This window comes from Tachypleus tridentatus, chromosome 2 (genome assembly GCF_004210375.1).
Source record: "Tachypleus tridentatus isolate NWPU-2018 chromosome 2, ASM421037v1, whole genome shotgun sequence".
In the NCBI taxonomy this organism is placed as follows: domain Eukaryota; kingdom Metazoa; phylum Arthropoda; class Merostomata; order Xiphosura; family Limulidae; genus Tachypleus; species Tachypleus tridentatus.
The window spans coordinates 138555079-138575719 of NC_134826.1; the positions used below are offsets into that span (position 1 = coordinate 138555079).

Genomic DNA, 20641 nt, shown 5'->3' on the forward strand with positions numbered 1-20641 from the left:
GTTAAGGCGTGTGACTCGTAATCTGAGGGACGCGCGTTCGCATCCCCGTTGCGCCAAACATGCTCGCCCTCCCAGCCGTGGGGGCGTTATAATTCTATAGTCAATCCCATTATTCGTTGGTAAAAGAGTAGCCCAAGAGTTGGCGGTTGGTGGTGATAACTAGCTGCTTTCCCTCTAGTCTTACACTGCTAAATTAGGCACGGCTAGCGCAGATAGCCCTCGAGTAGCTTTGTGCGAAATTCAAAACAAACTGTCCAGTCAAATATGTGATTACTTTAATTATCATCAAGAACTAACCAAGAATTAATAGGGCCTTGATTACGGCTAACCTACAGAGTTTCCATACGATGTGGTTTCCTGGTACTGATCATGCTCTGTTAAGCTTTAAACTTAACTTATCTCAAGTTGTTACGTTTCCAAATTACTGGCACTTTAATAATCAGCTATTGAGAGATGTTGAATACATAAATACCATCACACTCTTAATCGATAGAAGCCGTAGTTGGCAAGTATATGATCGTGACAAGATCTCCTGGTATGCGACCTTAAAAAATGCAATCCGTGATATTACCAAGCGATATTCGCTTCCTCGGGCGTGTGACTTTCGATTTAAGAAACGGAAGTTAGAACATTCCGTTGCTCGTGAGTTGCGTAAATTGGCGAGTTGTCCTACTCGGTCTAGGGAAAAGTTATATGCATATGAAGAAGACTTGGAGAAATTTGATCATGACGCCATTGAAGGGGCTCGAATTCGTTCACATATTCGTTGGTTCGAGGAGGGCGAAAGGTAAACCTCTTAATTTTTGCGTGTGGAGAATGTTCGTCAGGGTCGGGCAGAGTTTCGATCCATGCTTACTGAATGAGGTGTTCGAGGTGGATGATGTAGCTGCTGTTTTACATCACTATTATTCTACTTTGTATACTAAAGAAGAAGTCCAGCAGGATGATGTAGATATGGTGCTCAACTTTATCGACAAAACGCTTTCCCCTTAGCAAGATGTGTGATGCACCTTTCACGGCCTCGGAATTGTTATCTGCACTTGCTGGTTTACCGACTGGAAAATCTCCGGGTCTTGATGGATTTACATCAGAATTTTACAAGTACTTTTTACCGTAATTTGTAGATGATTTTGTAACCGTCTTATCCGACCTCTATCACCCAAACAATTGCTCCATTCTATGTTCATTGGGGTGTTTGTTCCTATTCCGAAGGGCGGGGATCGACGGTTGGCGGTTAATAGTCGGCAACTGACGTTGCTGTGTATTGACTACAAGTTACTGGCTAAAGTACTGACTCGACGCCTTTCCACCGTAATATCTAGTTTAGTGTCACGTAATCAATCTGGTTGTATACCTGTCATTGATAACCCGTTAACTTTAGTTTTGCTTCTCCAATCTTTAGAACGTACAGGACAGGGGGGGGGGGATTTTTTAAAGCTCGATCAAATGAAAGCCTTTGATTGGGTGAACCATGACTATTTATTTCAACTTTTGGTACGAGTGGGTTTTAACTCGACTTTTGTTAATTGGATTAAACTATGTTATACTGATATTTCTAGCTGTGTTAAGTTTAATGGCTTTCTCACTGATAGGTTTTCCTTGTCTCGAGTTATTTGTCAAGGCTGCCCAATGTCTGCTTTGCTTTATGTTCTCAGTGTTGAACCATTGAGAAATATGTTGGTCCATCATGATCAGATTATAAGTATTGGGGTGATGGGTTCCTCAACACACTGTCCCTTATTTATCAACATGCTGACGACACTACATTGACTTTTCAAGATTCTGATTCCTTGCCATACGTTTTGGATGTTTGTGGTATCTTTGGTCGGGCTTCGGGTGGTAGGATTAATTGGACAAAGAGTCAGGGTCTCTGGGTTGGGAGCTTGGCCTCTTCTAATGAGTATGTTCTGGGAAAGTTAAAAATTTCCCAGAATCCTATTCGAATTTTGATGTTATACTACAGGATACGTGGCGGGGAGTTTTGCGCAAAGTCTCTAGTATCCTGGTGTCCTTGAGATATCGTTCCCTGTCGCTGAAGGGCAAATCTATTGTAGTGATTCCTTGGTGGGGTCATTTTTGTGGTATCCGTTGCAAATCCTTCCATTGCCACAGCAATTTGAAGCTCGGTTTCGTCAAAGTGTATTAGTTTTCTTGTGGCGGGGTGGTATTCACGAGGTTGCTTATTGGATCTTGATCAAGAATTTTGCTAGAGGGGGTATCAATTTGGTAGATATACACGTTCTTAAACTTGCTTTTCGCTTGAAATTGCTACAGAGATGTTTGGACGGTTCTTGTTCGTCGCCTTTGTGGCAACTTTTTCTGGGTTCTTCTCTTGCTTTGGTGAACTCGCATTGGGATTTCGGGCTCTTCAATGCCGGATTTTGCCGAGGTATGTGAAGGTCTTACTAATGTTTATTCAAGAAATGTTTCGTGCATGGAAGGTACTACTTGGGGATAAAGGGCTTAACCCTGTTCCTCTTTCATCACGTTTTCGACGAATCATTGTTTCATAATCCTGTTCTTGTTGATGCTTGGTCACACACGTTTTATTTTCCTGAATTTATTAAAGCAGGATTGGTCCTTGTGCGACACTTATTGTATGAGGTACTCCCAGGATTTCTCCCTGTGGAGGCGGTTGTGGAAATGTGTAGTGATGTCGTCGAACGTCAATACCATTGCTTCACATCTCACTTCCTTGACAAATGCATTGCCTGAAGATTGGCTGGCCCTCACGCCTACTCAGCCAACTTCGCTGTCTTGACACAGCTTGAAATAGACTTGTACTTTGTGGACTCTTCTAATCAACGGGTCCATTTTAGGGGATTAACTCTGAAGCAGTTGTTTTGTTATTTGAATTGTTCACTTGCTCATCATGTCTCTGCTCCATCCTTTTGGGGGAATATTGTTCCTCCAGACGATTGGACACTCATTCGCAAATCTACCTTTTTATAATTTGTGGGTTTTGATGACTGTACCGTGGATTATTTGTTATGGTTGCGAGCAGTGACTACTAATGTTAGGTTTGTACACGTGGATAGGCATCACACGGGTTTATCCACTTTTTGTGCACTAACGCGGGAAACCATTGACCATCTGTTTTTCATGTGTCCTTCTGTCCAGCCCTTGTGGTCCTATGTGTATACTTTACTGGAGTTTTATTATAGATGCCCTATCTCCAACTGGGTTTGGAGGAGATGCCAGTTAGTGGGATCTCATCCCTCTTACCTGGTCGGTGTTTAAATATTTTTCGCTTATTAACTAGTTTTGCACGGCTTGTTATCCAATCTGCGAGGTCTGTTCTGTTAGCACGCAATCGCAAGCTTCATTTAATTTCGTTCTATAAAGTGCGTTTACGCAAACATATACACTTACATTATCATATGTAATATCAGATGTGTGTTACATGACTCATTAAGTGTCTTTTATTCATTGTATCACTATAACGGTAGGTTGGTTACAAGGGTGTACACGGATACCTGTTATGTGCTTTGTTAAGATAAACTGTGTTCTTTTCTACAATTGAGTTTTATTTTTTTATCATAGTGTTCCATTCTTTTCATTCTTCTATTAAGGTTGTTGGTGTATTTTGATTTAAAAATTACAGCTAATTGTCACTTCTTTTATATTTTTTAACACATTTTACACCTGTTGTAATTTTTAGCAAGGTATCTTGCAATGTTTTTTCTCGCCCTTTCCACTATTTGATAGTAAAAGAGTAGCCCAAAAGTTGGCGGTGGGTGGTGATGACTAGCTGCCTTTGCTCTACTTTTACACTACTAAATTAGGGACGGCTAGCACAGATAACTCTTGTGTAGCTGTTTGCGAAATTTACAAAAAATGAAGATTGAAATATTTAAATTTATAATTACTTAAATGATCATAGTAAATTTCGTTTTCTCAACACCAGATGTCAGTAATGTTTATTCAGGTAAACCTTCTACGTTTAAAATATATTCACACACATTGTACTAATTGTTGTATTTAAGAAGAAAATATATACATAAAGGAACAACTTAGTCTAAGTCTCTCGAGCATTAATTATTATTATCATTGTTATACAAGTGATAGTTTGTATGAAAACAACTCATTTTTAACCTTCATTAACCTGTTCAGTGCTGTAGACGAGCTAACTCGTCCAAGCCGATCGGTAACACAGTGCGACGGACGAGTAAATTCGTTTTCAATACTGTGTTCTCAATGTGTTTTTAAAGACATGCATTTGACCTACTTACAAACTGTTTCACTTTTGATCCAAAATGGCGTCACGAAAAAAAGTTACAAAATGAAGGTGCATTAGAGTTGTATTTTGAACTTGGTTCGGAGTTGCCGTAGCAGCTAAAATACTTGGCAGTCAATAGGTTACCGATGGGCGATATAAAATAGAAAACACGCTCAACCAACATTATCATTGCTGTGATAACTCTCAGAAATGTAATTGTATTTTAACCACATTTGTTCACACCTAGATTGGTAACAAACAGATGGTATAGATCAGTTTGCACCCACCCCCGCTTGTATAGGGGTAAGTCTGCGAATTTACAACGCTAAAATCAAGAGTTCGATTCCCCTCAATGGGCTCAGTAAATAGCCCAATGTGGTTATGCTTTAAGAAAAACACACACGCACAGATCAGTTTGCTCGTTTCGCCCCCTAGCGTCACAACGATTAACATGATTACTATTACGCTACAGTTTTGGGTTAGTTTCCAGCACAAATAGTTCAATATTCAGCCTCAGACAGATAAAAATTTGCTTTAGTCTTTCCAGATCTTTAGAAGTACCTTAGTTATTACTAAACAAAGTCTAACATCAAATTTTTATGGAATTGTGAGATTAGTATTTATTCGAGCGTAAAACAAAATATTTGTTCTTTTTATTTGTTAACTAAGTCATTACAGAACATACAAAAGAAATTTTAATATCAGTAAACAAAATATAGATTTTATTTTTAAAAAGGTGAAGTAAAATCTGATTAATAACAAAAAGAAGGAAAACTGTATATTTTGTTTTTTAGTTTCACACAAAGCTACTAGAGGGCTCTCTACGCTAGCCGTCCATATTGTAGCAGTGTAATACTAAGAGGGAAGGCAGCTTGTCACCACCACCCACCGTTACCTCTTGGGCTACTCTTTTACAAACGAAGAGTGGGATGGACCTTCACCTTATAACTTCCCCACGGCTGAAAGGGTGAACATGTTTGATGTGACGGGAATTCGAACTCGTGACCCTCATGTTACGAGTCGAGTACCTTAACCATATGGCCATGCCGGGGCCTGTATATTTGGAAAAATCAAAAAGTTAATACTTGGAAACACGAATTTCTTTTACCTTATTGTTTACGTTATTTGTGACAATACTCGATTGAGTTGAATGGTCTTGAATTAATGAAAAATACTAAAAATGGTAATATTCTGATTGTTTGGATACTTGGAAAGTAACTGCAGTCAGAAACACTAATTTCAATTTGTTGACTACTTTTACGACGTAATTGTTGTGATTGATGTTTGTAGCTTATTGGTAACTCGAGTTAATCTCCATGTTCTATTCTAGAAACCAAATAAACATTTGATGAACTAATCTTTCCAGTAAGTGTGCAGGTAAGCGAATAGTCATTCACTTTTAGAACGAAAATATGGTCAATATAAAAACAAGTGTTAGTAAATGACGGTCTTAGTTAGGGTTTAATTAAAACGAGTGACAGTGATATGAGTGGAGTAATCTGACGTTTATGAAAGACTGAGACCAGTTTACACTTTGATGATTCAATTGAGTGTGTTCACATCAGAAAATGATAAAAACCTAAATGTTTGGTAACTTGATAATTATATCTTGGCAAGATGGTGTGTGTGTGTTTTTCTTATAGCAAAACCAAACCGGGTTATTTGATGAGTCCCTCTAGGGAAATTGAACCTATGATTTTAACCTTTAAATCCGTTACCGCTGTACCAGAGGGGTATGGTAAAATCATCGATTAGACACTTGCACCATCTTGATAAACTGAATATTTAATATCGTACAAACATTTTGTTTATTTGTTTGTTTGTGTGTCCAGTAAACGCTAAACAATCAACCAATTCACTTCCCCTAGCGCCATCTCTTTTCCATATTTGCACTGTCGAATATAAAATAAAGTTGAATTTTCACACATCAATGTTTTATTTAGTTCCGACTAAACTGGATACGAAAGTTTTTTTTTTCCCCACGTTAATCTTGATAACATAAGCTGTGAGGTCTTGGATCAACTTCATTCGTGACAGTAACATATTAAGCAGTGTAAAACAATGTTACTTAAATAAAACGTAACCACAAAGTGTCTCGATTGCTTGACAGCCAATACACTACAACAATAACACAGTGAAACGTTCTTTATTAGATTTTATACTTTATAGTGAAATAAACAGGTGTAAGAGTGATTAACGTTTTAAGTTATAAGTACTATTAACCACTATAAATAACGTTATTATAAAATTATTTGAAATAAATCATGTTACTAACATCTTATAAGTTATTATTAATAAAATAAACCTCATTATCTCATACTTTTAAAGAAGGTTATTAACCAGTAATTTTCTGTTCGGAATACATAAACAACTGGCATGAACGTTGACTTAAATAAAGCAATCAGATGTTTAAACTTTTCAGTGTTTTATAACAGTTTCTATAATTTTTTATTACCATCTTTTGAATTTTATAATGAAAGAATTTATTGCGCTTTGTGAAGAAAACGTCACAAAGATTGGCCAGTTTTCATGTAGAGGTCGCTAGTTTCTTCCAAATGTTCAACACTTCCACAGGTCTCAATATGCAACAGCTGACCATTATATTAAGGTACGACTAGTTCAAAGCAACATTATAAAAGTTTTGATAATAATTATAGTTTCAGAAATTACGTCAAATATTTTAAATTAACCCTGTTGAATACACTTTTAAAGATATTCTGCAACTATAATACACGTAGTAATAATTCTTTCACTCTCTACTCAGTAGTGTAGAACTTTATTAAAAATTTAAGATTTCCTTTGATTTATCGACATTAATCTAATTTCAGTAATATTGTGTTTTCACTGTTGACGCTTATTTCTCATAATTTTCCTCCTGTCAATATTTTCGGCAGTAATCACGCAAGTTTCGTTAAGTTGGAAAGCTTTGTATCAAAATTTTTGTTCGTACTGAATAGAACAAAACAAAAAACCTTGGAAGTTTTGATATAGAAAGATACAAAGCAATTTGAAAGGAAAATAAATTCAAAGTATTTTCTTTGAATGCTGTAAAATGCGAACTTGTAAAGGTATAGAAACGCCATCTACTTGCATTATATGTATATTCATAATTGTTTTGATAAGTTCTGACTTGAACCAAAATTACGTGTGTGTGTGTTTTCTTATAGCATTGCTAGAAAGGGCTATTTGTTGAGTCCAGCGAGGTAATCGAACCCCTAATTTTAGTGTTATAAATGCGTAGACTTATCGCTGTACCAACGAGGACCTAAGCATAACTTCTTACACACATTAAACTACTGTAATATTATATCAGCACAAAGCAGCTATGTTATTAAAAGCTTTATAAACTTAAGCGTTAGAAATTCACTATTCATATAATGTTTATTTTTATTGTAATATACATATAGCTATTCAATATTTTCCTAAATATCTCGGTATTTACTGGACTATTCAGTGACGTTAAAGCTCGAGTGAAGGTCAAAACAGGCCCAAATGAAAGATGTTAACAAGCATAATCTATTTCATTACATGTTTCAATCAAAATACAACGTGCAATATTTTATCACTGGGCTTCAACAAACTACATGTATTAAAATTGAAAGCAGTTTATAACACGAAGCAGTTTATTTTATACAGCGTCATCTCGTGAGCTGTTTAAAAACTATATCCTAGACAATTATATATGTGTCGAAAAATACTAATTTAGAATATTTTTTTAACATGAAAACTATAAGATTGTACTTGGAGATTTCAAATATTCTGCTGTACTTGTTCTTTCGTCTCTCTCTTTTGATCATTTCCATCTGGAACATCCGTTCTGGCTATTGCCGGAGTTTTCTTTCTTAGAAGTAAGCTCTTTCAAACTCAGCCCCGAATTATTCATCTGAAGATCTTCTATTTCTGACATCGAACTAAGGAAAAGTTGGAAGAAGATTAACACGTTAGTTTCCAAGTTTTGAAGTATCTTAGGTTTTTCAACTTGTTTTCTGGTAATTAAAAAGGTGAACCTTTAATTAACAGCGCCATTTCGACTTATGTAATTTTCCATTTTTAATGGTTTGATGTTTTTGTTGTTTTTTTGAATTTCGCACAAAGCTACTCGAGGGCTATCTGTGTTAGCCGTCCCTAATTTAGTAGTGTAAGACTAGAGAGAAGGCAGCTAGTCATCACCACCCACTGCCAACTCTTGGGCTATTCTTTTACCAACGAACAGTTTTACTGACCGTCACATTGTAACGTCCCCACAGCTGAAAGGGCAAGCATGTTTGGTGCGACGGGGATTCGAACCTGAGACCCTCCGATTACGAGTCGAATTCCTTAACCATGTGGCCCGATTAAGTTTCGTTCCATGTTCAATACACACCATGAAAAATGCAGTGGTTCCTGTGTTATTGGACCTGGCATGGCCAAGCGCGTAAGGCGTGCGACTCGAAATCCGAGGGTCCCGGGTTCGCGCCCGCGTCGCGCTAAAAATGCTCGCTTTCCCAGCCGTGGGGCGTATAATGTGACGGTCAATCCCACTATTCGTTGGTAAAAGAGTAGCCCAAGAGCGGTGGTGGTGATGACTAGCTGCCTTCCCTCTAGTCTTACACTGCTACATTAGGGACAGCTAGCACAGATAGCCCTCGATTAGCTTTGTGCGAAATTCCAAAACAAACAAATCCTGTGTTATTTTTATTTCAACCACCTCCCAACCTCCTCAGTGAAAGGTTAAGAAATCACAAATCTTATCTCCTGGGTTCGAATCTCCTCGGTGGACAGAGCAATAACCTAATAACTTATTAATTTTTTTTACTAGGTATTATTTTATTTTCGGTGTAATGTAGAAAAATATAATAAACACATTAGTTAAATCAAATAGCCACTTTCTCCATTTCTCCAAAGTTAAAGTTTAATTAGGTGAACGAAAGTAACAAAGATTACGATTAGACAAAAGACGTTTGGCACTTTTTTTGTGGTCTAATTTCTTAAACCAGACACATGGTTGGACACGTGATTTGACTCGAAATCACGATAGCCAGCAAGAACGAATTAACTTGTAAATGAAATTAGAACGACGTAACAATGAAACATGTTTGAAATGTTCTTGATGTGGTTGAGAATACGTTGGTTTATGTGTAGTAATTAAGCTAAACCGTCTGTGTGTGGTGGTAAACAACGGATCTCATTCCTTGGTTAACGATTGAGGTACCAACAATTGCGGTGATACATTGTAATAAAGTTCAAAGTTACCAAGAGAAAGAAGAATTAGATGTGGTAAACAGCAATTCCATTGAAGATAAATCAGGTGATAGTTCAGTTTATAATGTACCTTGTGACAATGAGTTCAATAACAATAAGCCAATGAGTCTTTTCGTAACCTGTAAGACATATTTAGGAATTATTTCAACTGGATGTGTCGTGTATCAAAACGTGATTTCTATTCAATTGAAAGAATGGTAGATTGCACTCCTTTTGTTCTGCTCTACTTTCGAAGGTTTGCTTAATTTTGGTTCGAAACGATTCCAGTGATAAGTGGGGTCAAGTGGTACCCACCTACACACACACACACACCCTAGTGATAAGACACAGAACTAGCAAGTAATTGAAGTGAAATACGAAAGAAGCTGCCCAGAATAGTATTCGGTGAAAAGTAAAACAGTTCTTTTAGGTGCATCCCTGAAGTATGTTGAAATGATAATGTTGAACATTGGACGAGAAACTCCATCTACTGGAAGGCGAAAGATTAATTGTCTGAAGATGGAAAACAATCACAAGTTGGATATATATGTCTTTCCAAAGGAAACGAGGTTTTTAATCATTTAATCATTTGTGCAGGCAAAGCTTAGTGGAATTAAAGTGGATCACTTCGGTTTGATATGTACCTGTTATCCAAAGAACACAAAACTGGATTGGAAAAGTTCGACCAGTGCTCACGTTCCTGTCTGTTTTGGCCCGGAAACTTTCTTCTGGTTGAATGTACAAGTAAAATGTGATTCATATGTTTAAGAAAGGCGTCGTAGATGATCGCAAGAAAATGGGTCCATGTCGGAGGAGTTTGTTTGTTTTGGAATTTCGCACAAAGCTACTCGAGGGCTATCAGTGCTAGCCGTCCATAATTTAGCAGTGTAAGACTAGAGGGAAGGCAGCTAGTCACCACTACCCACCACCAACTCTTGGGCTACTCTTTTTACAACGAAAAGTGGGATTGATCGTAACTTTATAACGCCCCCACGGCTGGGAGGGCGAGCATGTTTGGCACGATTCTGTTGCGCACCCGCGACTCTCAGATTACGAAGCGCACACCTAAACGCGCTTGGCCATGCCAGGCCATGTCGGATGAGAAAACATAATTTGAAGATATCTGAATCGATTTGTCATACCACTTTTATCTTATTTAATTCATTTTATGTAACAACTAGGACATACATGATTATATCATTTCATATAACAGATCGAAAGGTTTTAAAACATTGACATGTTTCTAATGCAATTATAAATGTCGCTTTTCTTCAGAACATTTCAGGAAATAGTACATTTTGTTCTTTTCATTCAGAGCCATGCAGTAATTAATTTGTTAAGGATTTCAAATCATTCAGATAAGAGTACTCAAGAAGGAGATTCGACGAATACTGAGTTATACACAGTGTGTCTGTTCATTTCACGGATTTCCTATCTCGTAAGGATGAAAGAGTCGAAACACACAAGTCGCACAAGAACAATATTTATTCTAAAATAAGAACTGAAATACAACAACCAAAACACAGTAACATCCAAAACACAACAACAACCAAAACACAATAACAACTAAAGCAATAAACCCTAAAACCAAGAGTAAACATGTCATGGCTGTGTTAGTCTAAAAACAAAGATAAAGTGAGCTCTCACTTTGCCAGTCCAATTGTTTTTTTTTAATTTCTTGCAAAGCTACACGAGGGCTATCTGCGCTAGCCGTTCCTAATTTACCAGTATAAGACAAGAGGGTAGGCAGCTAGTCATTACCATCCAACGCCAACACTAACAAATAGTGAGATTGACCATCATATTATAACATTCCCATGACTGAAAAGGCGAGCGTGTTTGGTGTTACGTGGATTCGAAACTGCGACCCTCAAATAACGAGTCTAATGCCCTAACCGCCTGGTCATGTCGGACCACAAGTTTTGAATCACTAAGTTATAGAACTGAAGCCTTTTATTAACAAAGAGAAAAAGTGTGGGATTTTAATGCTGTTTCTATGTCATTTAGTATAAAACCTTGTAATACTAACATTTATCATTTTATAATTACAGTTTCCCGACACAAAAGTCCAGCAGTTTCACGTGAGAACTCAAAATAACTAAATTTAGGCATCGCTTTGTGTATTTTCTTATGAAATTTCTAAAAAAAACAGGCTTACAAAATTATTGTTATCTTATTAAAATAAGGAAGACCATAAAGTCTGGTAGCTTTAAAATGTTATTCTTAAAGTTCTTAACTCGTATTTACTCTCTTCACAACTGTTTTGGTTTATATTTATATTGTTGGTTTTGGCCTCTTACAACATTCGGTGTAAATAAATCATGAGGTGAAATTATTCATTGTAAGAATACGTAGGAGAAAAATAAAGTGATTAGATGGAGTAATTGTGATACTGGTATTTTTCTTTACTTCACGTGTGTGTGTGTGTGTGTATTTTCTTATAACAAAGCCACATCGGGCTATCTGTTGAGTACACTTACTTTACGTGTTATGTAAACTGCTAGTGACCTTCTGATACTCTTATCTACTTTACGTATACTTTATATAATGATCGATATACACCGTAAATCTGAAGGTTTAGAGCTTTGAGAATAGTAGCGGCTGCCCGTTGTGCAACTAGGCGTTGAAAGTTGGCAAGTTTTACAATAATGTTTTTCTTTGATTGTTCACAAGCATGCTGTCCTTCCTTTGTGGGGTGTGATTTTAAGCAGAACGTGGCCCGTGAATGACATGGTCGGACTGTGAATTCGAGGGTGTATGGGTTGCGATACATTTGCTGCAAAGATGTTCTCTAGGTTTAGGGGTCCTGCTATAGCAGAGACTGTGAAAATCCATTATAACAATTGTTAACGGGCGTTAGTAACTAACAACCCGATAGAGCTCTGGCATAGCCAGGTGGTTAGAGTGCTCTACTCGTAATCTGAGAATGGTAGGTTCGAATCCCCGTCATATCAAACATGCTAGCCCTTTCAGCCGTTGGGGCGTTATACGAACAATGGTACGAATAGGACTCGAGTAGCTTTAGAGGTGTTCAAAAAAGAAACAACAATGTTGGATAAATAAAAATAGTAGAAAAGTTTCTGAACAAAGAAAAAAATATTTGTAGTGCACAAAACAATGGGAACTTTAGCCAGCTTTGCACACGAAACTACTTGATCATGTGACCATTAAAGGCCCTGGTCCATTACCCAATTAAATGAAACGTAAAACACTTTTGAAATCCTGGACGTCACCAACTGAGCACAAAAAATATAATATTACCCAATATCATGTAGCTTAACAACTTTGTTTATTTCACTCACTTTGTCAAACGTTTGCAGACAAACGGTCGCAGAATTTTAAAAAGACTGTATCTTTAATAAACTGATCGTCATCCTGTTCACAAAAGGGTTAAATCGAGAAAATGGGAGATCCGATGTGTTCAGATATAGCTGTCTTTACACAAGAAGGTTAAACTAGGTGGACAAGAGACTAATTGTTGTTCAGGTATAGCCACATCTACACAACAGAGTTATGTCATAAGGATGAGAGACCTGTCGTGTTCAGGCATAGCCATATATACACAACAAGATTATATCATAAGAATGAGAGACCTGTCATATCATCTACAAAAAGGGTTATATCATAAAAATGAGAGACCTGTCGTGTTCAGGTATAGCCATATCTACACAACAGGGTTATATCATAAGGATGAGAAACCTGTCGTGTTCAGGTATAGCCATATATACACAACAGGGTTATATCATAAGGATGAGAAACTTGTCGTGTTCAGGTATAGCCATATCTACACAACAGGGTTATATCATAAGGATGAGAAACTTGTCGTGTTCAGGTATAGCAATATCTACGGAACAGGGTTATATCATAAGGATGAGAGACCTGTTGTGCTCTGGTATAGCCATATCTACACATGAGGCTTAACTAGGATGATGAGAGATCCGTTGTGTTCAGATATAGCCATATCAAAACAGATATAACCATATTTATCTTAAACTACTGAAAAGGCGGGACAATAAACAGCATCTATTCCTACAAAAGGTTTTTCAACTCGATTAACTAGATTGTCTTTCTTTGTTCCATACGTTGGCTACTGATGGAAATATGGAGGGTTGACAGCGAAACTACTCCTCAAAACTTGGACTATTTTATCATGTGATCAGAAGGTGAACTAATAACTAGATTTTTTGTGTGTGCCCTATGAATCTTTGTTTCTCAGAAGATATAACTTCAGTGACGTCTCTCGCTGCTGTCATTGATTTACTATTATAAATCTATTTTAATAATGATGTATATTTAAGTTAAATTTATATTTATATATGCACGTAACTTGTAGTGTTAAACCTGCACTGCGAGATTCCTGCCTATTTACTAAAGTTCTAGAAGATTCGCAGGTCTAATAATCAACAATATGTGTGTGCAGTAAACACTGGTGTTTCGTCAGTATTGTTGTGCATGCGTAAATTTCTGGCAACTTTCTCCACGCCTATAAATGTAACCAACGCGATGCGCCAAGAGACAGTATATATTATTGGTTCGCTCTAATTGGTATGCTACAAACCTCGGAAACTATAAGTGTGATTAATATTTATTAATAGGGAACTTCAAATATTTGACAAGTCGCGGCAAACATGCTCTCCCTCCCAGCAGTGGGGGCGTTTTGATGTGACGGTCAATCCCAATTTTGTTGGTAAAAGAGTAGCCCAAGAGTTGGCGGTGGGTGGTGATGACTAGCTGCCTTCCTATTAGTCTTACACTACTAAATTAGGGACGGCTCGGTGTAGTGGGCGAACAACCTACTCACTTTAATACCTGTTCATGAAATCGCAAGTGATTGCGGCCCTTTGTTCCTTGATGGAATCGCGTGGTAGATGAATGAATGAATTAGTATTTTTACGGAGACATTACAGAACTTTAGTTGCGAAAAACTCGGCGCGTGAACAGCGAATAAAGAAGAAGACAGAGCTATTTAGCTCCCTGTTAAATTAATTGTATCTATATCAACTCAGAATAAACTCCATAAGACAACAAGAAAGAAATCTCAACCTTGTTTGTAAGAGTTTGTACATGGATTATTATTTGTGATAACCGTTCCTGTAAATTGTATTGTTGTTTGTATATTGAAATACATTTGTATTAAAAAGAAACTATGTGTATCCATATTGTTGGCAAATACCATTAATTGTAATTGTTTGACTAATACATCTAAACTATTGTTTAACTCAGTTTCAGGTTATTTGAAATAATAATACACAAAACTGATGAAGCCTAATTTTTTTCTCTGCGAGTACACGTGTATTTTTATTATTAATTCAAATCAACAAGTTGCTTTATGTGTATACTTCTCAGCTGCTAAGTATCACAACACAAATTATATTAAAACATGACTCTGAACACCATATCTTGGTAAGTTTTATAACCAAAAAAAAAGTTTCTTCTCTAATGATGTAGTTGTACGCATAAGTTGAAGTCTTACGTTCATTTTCATTAATTATTCCAAAGATTGTATCTTATAGGATATTATACACGAACGTATTAGTTTTGCCTATGTTTTGAATATCACAAAAAGAGATTTTCTTCTTATTTGGAAAATATTGTTACATTTTTCTCACAACACAAAGCCTTACTGATATCGGTGTTTTGTTTTCATTAGGGATTACTTTTAAAAGTTGTGTGTTTGGTAGTGTAAATTTTACATCAAAATATCTCTGAGGCAAAATTACAAGCGTAAATAAGGTGAGAATACTCGACTAGATTGTCAAAATTAGAGGTGTAATTAAAGTGGGAATACTAAAATAAAACTGTCCCAATTACAGTTCTAAATAAAGTGGGAATACTAAAATAAAACTGTCAAAATTAGAGGTGTAAATAAAATGGAAATACTAAAATAAAACTGTCAAAATTAGAGGTGTAAATAAAGTGGGAATACTAAAATAAAACTGTCAAAGTTAGAGGTGTAAATAAAGTGGGAATACTAAAATAAAACTGTCAAAATTAGAGGTGTAAATAAAGTTGGAATACTAAAATAAAACTGTCAAAGTTAGAGGTGTAAATAAAGTTGGAATACTAAAATAAAACTGTCAAAGTTAGAGGTGTAAATAAAGTGACAGTGTTAAAACTTGATTATTTGCCGAACACTCTTTCTATTTTCTTTATCAACGAGAATACGTCATAATTTAAAGAACAAGTGTTTAAGTAACGTATTGTAAAACAACTTTATTATAAACGTTTTACTTGAATACTTCTGATACAGTTTGATATTTTATTGTTGTTATTATCTTGTTTACAATTTAGATCGCGTTTGAAACAACTGTATATTTTCTTAATTCTATAAAGTCTTTATTTAAATAATTAAACTTAAAATCATTTCCACAAAATAAAAATGTAATCTCTTGTTTCAATCTCCATGATGTTTGAAACGTCTAGTTATTTAAACTACGGTTCTTTCTAATGCTTTATCTAAACGGAATAGACATTTTACACACTTTGTATCATACAAACTTATTGTCTGAATTCCATTTTTTACACTGAGCCTCTTTTATGAACCATTTGTACAGATTATATTTAACAGAAACGGAATTGTCCACGTGTAGTTTCTCACAGAGATCACACATCCAACGTTGGAGGTAGACTTTGTACTTTCTCTTCCACTGAAAATATTTATTGTAAAGAACACTGCTAGAACCAACCAATTTCAAGTGCTCGGCCAGTTTTCTTGGATCTGGATAATCCATAGCGTTAATGAAAGATCCCGGAGGAGCGAAACTGCTGTAGTTCGCTCCACCGAGAGTCACGGGCACAATATCGAAGTTCAACACATTGAAAAACTTTTCCGTTACGTAGTCCTTACATATCGAATTCTCAAATGCTAAATAAAACTTGTATTTTTTAAAATCTTTTCGTAACATTTCGCTGCCTGCGTTGGAAGACAAACTTTGTCTCCACATTTTCCATAAATGTCCACAGATATAAAAGATTTCAATTTTTGGACATACTTTTCTCTCTTGCTCGGTGTGTGGCATTTGCTCACAATCCAAACAACATCCTTCACTTTCTTTTCAAGGAAGTCGTTGTCTAGTGTCTCACCTGATACCATTTTTTCACAGATGTGCCCATAACGTACTGGTATGTCCGAATCTTCACGATAAGTCATTGTCCAGTTAAACAGCCCATCGATTTTATTCCAAGGCATTTTGATAAGTCTAGGAGCTTCTATTCCATAAAGAATCCATCTTTGGTGCAACCCTCTGTCCTTCGGCAGCTTAACATTCGACCTAAAATTTGGAACATGAAACAGGATAGCATCAACTGATGTAAGCAGTTTTCGATCTGCGGAAACAGAACATTGGTATTGGCAGCTGTAACGAGAGAATGTTTCGTTTCCAGGCAGGAAAAATAATAGTCGTCAATAAACTGTGTTCGAAAAAACTTCGTCCAAAGTAAAATAGTTACTGTGGCTTGTGATCTGGACGAAACTGGGAACAAGGGAATGTTAACAAGACGAGGTTGTCTTGGAGCAGAGACATTAACAGCTGCGACTGGACAAGAAAAATATGTTTTACCGAAGTAATTCAATTGTTCCTTCTGGAACACGTTCTTTCCATTATAGAAACACCAAAATATTCCAAGACAAACAGTGAGGCAGAGAAAAAGTACTATATTTTTCATTCTTGATATGGGTAAAGACAGGGATATTTCCTCAACCCTGTAAATAATTTGACACTGTTAATAACAGAGACATTGGTTTTAAACATTTTCTATGTAAAGAACAAATCAGTTACTTTTGACTACTTTTAATAATTACAAATGTTTAATGAAGACAAAGAGTATTTTTAACCAACAATAATGATAAATTTCCAATCTCCCCAGCAACTTAAATCTAACACTTCAAAGAATTCTAAAAGAACTATATTACCCAGTTAATTAACTATAAAAAAAACTATATTACCCAGTTAATTAACTAGAAAAAAACCATATTACCTAGTTAATTATATATAAAAACTATATTACCCAGTTAATTAACAGCAAATCGCCCGGAATAGTAAGTATAGGGTCCAGTATTTCACAGATGTCTTTGACCAATTTACCAGAGTAGTCAAAAATAATGAAGAGAAACGTAAGTGACGGTAAACGATGTTTGTTTATTTGTTTTTTGAATTTCGCACAAAGCTCCTCGAGGGCTATCTATGATATCCGACCCTAATTTAGCAGTGTAAGACTAGACTAGGGAAGGCAGCTTGTCATCACCCACCGCCAACTTTTAGGCTATTATTTTACCCACGAATAGCGGGATTGACCGTAACATTATAACGTCCCCACGGCTGAAAGGGCGAGCTTGTTTGGTGCGACGGCGATTCGAACCCGTGACCCTCACATTACGAGTCGAGTGTATTAACCAACTAGCCATGCCGGAGCCCTGTAATACAAAATATTTTAATTGGGTCTTATTAACATTGCTTACGATTCGAATAATATTTGTAACGTCAGAAAGAGGTTTTATTGGGAACTTTAAAACGTTTTCACACCATATGTTCCTGTGGCTTTACAAAGACTGAGTGTAAGTGGCGTAGCGAACTTATCAATACGTTCTTAAAATTAATATTTCAAACACACGTCTCTTTAATGCATAAGACTTCACAAATTGAGCTAATTAGTGAAAGACTGTATTATAACGGAAAAGTTGAATTTTAGAAATAATATTCATCTTATAACAAATGAACGGAACCTGTTTTTATATTCACTAACATTTAAATATGAATCGTTTTCACATTATCTATAATACCTTACTAAAAACGGCCCGACATGGCCAGGTGGGTTAAGGAGTTCGTCTCGTAATCCGAGGGTCGCGGGTTCAAATCCCCGTCGCACCAAAATATGCTCGCCCTTTCAGCTGTGGAAGCGTTATAGTGAACGGTCAATCCTACTATTCGATGATAAAAGAGTGGACCAAGAGTTGGGGGTGGGTGGTGGTGAGTATCTGCCTCCTCTCTGGACTTACACTGCTAAATTAGGGACAGCTAGCGCAGATAGTCCTTGAGGAGCTTTCCGCGAAATTCCAGAATAAGCAAACCTCATTAAACAATTTACTACTTTATAAAGCTATTGAAGGAACTTTATTTTTATCGAATCGTGTTGTTTTTATTGAAAGTGCTAGAACTGTTTTGTCCGTGGGTAATTTTGATATACCATCAGTTAATACCATATTATGTCATTCCTGTATATCTTATTTTTTGTTAATATTATAAAACGACTTAATGTTTTTGTCGTCATTAAATCCTTCAAAAGTTTTGAAATTGTAATAAAGTACATATAATATAGTTCCTACCACTTTGGAAATGGAACTCTGTATTTGTGGCTGCCGTCAGTTCTCTCCATTATGCGAATGTAAATCCAATCAAGCTATTCCCATATATCTTGTTTCAACTTCAGCTCTCGCATACGTTTATACCACTTCACAACATTATGACGTCATGCGTGCTTTAGGACCAATCATTAAACGGAGAGCTCAACAAGCTAAAATATTGAACTTAGTTGAATATTTCTAACGTTTTCTCTGTGTTATATATCTTTTTCACCACAGTAGAAAATGTGTTACATTATTAAGGTCCTCATTAAACAACGCCATTAAATATTACCTACTAATTACGAAACTATTCTATTAGAAAACACACAGACAAAAACACTTCCATCGAAATCAAAAACAGATCTGTCGAGTCCAAGGCCAAGCGTGATTAGGGGTGTCACTCGTAATCTGAGTGTCGCGCGTCGCATCGCAATCACGCAATCGCAAGCTTGATTTAATTTCGTTCTATAAAGTGCGTTTACGCAAACATATACACTTACATTATCATAGATGTGTGTTACATGACTCATTAAGTGTCTTTTATTCATTGTATCACTATAACTGTAGGTTGGTTACAAAGGGAGTACACGGATACCTGTTATGTGCTTTGTTAAGATAAAATGTGTTCTTTTCTACAATAGAGTTTTATTTTTTTATCACAGTGTTCCATTCTTTTCATTGTTTATTAAGGTTTTTGGTGTATTTTGATTTTAAAATTACAGCTAATTATCACTTCGTTTATATTTTTAACACATTTTACACGTGTCATAATTTTTTAGCAAGGTATCTTGCAGTGTTTTCTCGTGTGTTTTTTTCCATATGCTAATGAAATCTGTGTTTCATTTACTGTATCACTATAATGGTAGGTTGGTAACAAACATACCTGATGACGTGTATTCCTTTCTTCAAGTTTTCTTTTTTATCACAAGTGTTCCATTGTTTTCTTTGTTTTATTAATGTTTTTCGTGTAATTTGATTTAAATACTTACCGCTAACCATTACTTCTTTTATATTTTCTAAATCATTTTATACCTTATGTTGTAATTTTTAACAAGGTGGTATCTTGCAGTGTTTTCTCTCCATATGTTAATTATTTAACTAGTGTTTTATTTCATGTATTTACGCTTATACCCCCTCTTTGAGGTAGGATGGATAAAGAGAATAAAAAGTTAGTATAACTTTGATAGGCGAACTTTGGAAACATGTATTGTGATATGTAACATTACTTCTTACGTGAAATAACTCTGTACAATACATCACTGTATACTTACGAATTTAACACAGAAAAACATTCATGAGAATATACACCCACAGCGGCCTGTTTTGGCCAGATGGTTAGGGTACTCGAATGGTAACCGAAGAGTTGCGGGTTCGAATCCCCGTCACACAAACATGCTGTTCAATAATGGTGCGTTATAATGGGGCTTTTAATCCCACTATTCGTTGGTAAAATAGTGGTCCAAGAGTTGATGTTCGTGATGATGACTAGTTGCCTTCTCTCTGGTGTTACACTACTAAATTAGAGACACCTAGCGCAGATAGTCCTCTCGTATCTTTGTGCGAAATTCAAAACAAACCAAACCCTCTCACAGTGCCATCTTTTGGTCATATTTAGTATTTCGCTAGTCTCAGATGAAGATTAAAATGGGCTCGGCTTGGCCCGGTGGGTTAAGGCGTTCGACTCGTAATCTAAGGGTCAAGGGTTCGAATCCCCGTCGCACCAAACATGCTCGTCCTTTCCAATATTTGTTAGTAAAAGAGTAGCCCAAGAGTTGGCGGTGGGTGGTGATGACTAGTTGCCTTCGCTCTAGTCTTAAACTGCTAAATTAGGGACGTCTAGAGCAGATAATTCTTGTGTAGCT

The 20641-nt window shown here is 36.3% G+C and overlaps 1 protein-coding gene and 1 pseudogene across 3 annotated transcripts in view; both read right to left on the minus strand.

Moving 5' to 3' along the window:
- Window positions 1–6349: 6349 nt before the first annotated feature.
- Window positions 6350–20641, minus strand: part of LOC143245222 (ras and EF-hand domain-containing protein-like) — a 71677-nt gene continuing 57385 nt past the window's right edge. For both annotated transcript variants that reach the window (XM_076491335.1, XM_076491336.1), the window contains exon 18: window positions 6350–8130. In XM_076491335.1, coding sequence (XP_076347450.1) covers window positions 8013–8130 — 118 coding nt within the window. In that variant the 3' untranslated portion in view covers window positions 6350–8012. The remainder of the gene's footprint in view (window positions 8131–20641) is intronic.
- Window positions 15622–19167, minus strand: LOC143245227 (alpha-(1,3)-fucosyltransferase C-like; annotated as a pseudogene). Its single transcript, XR_013025506.1, has 2 exons — window positions 18762–19167; window positions 15622–16710 (listed from the first exon to the last, which is right to left on the minus strand). The product of XR_013025506.1 is annotated as an alpha-(1,3)-fucosyltransferase C-like (transcript).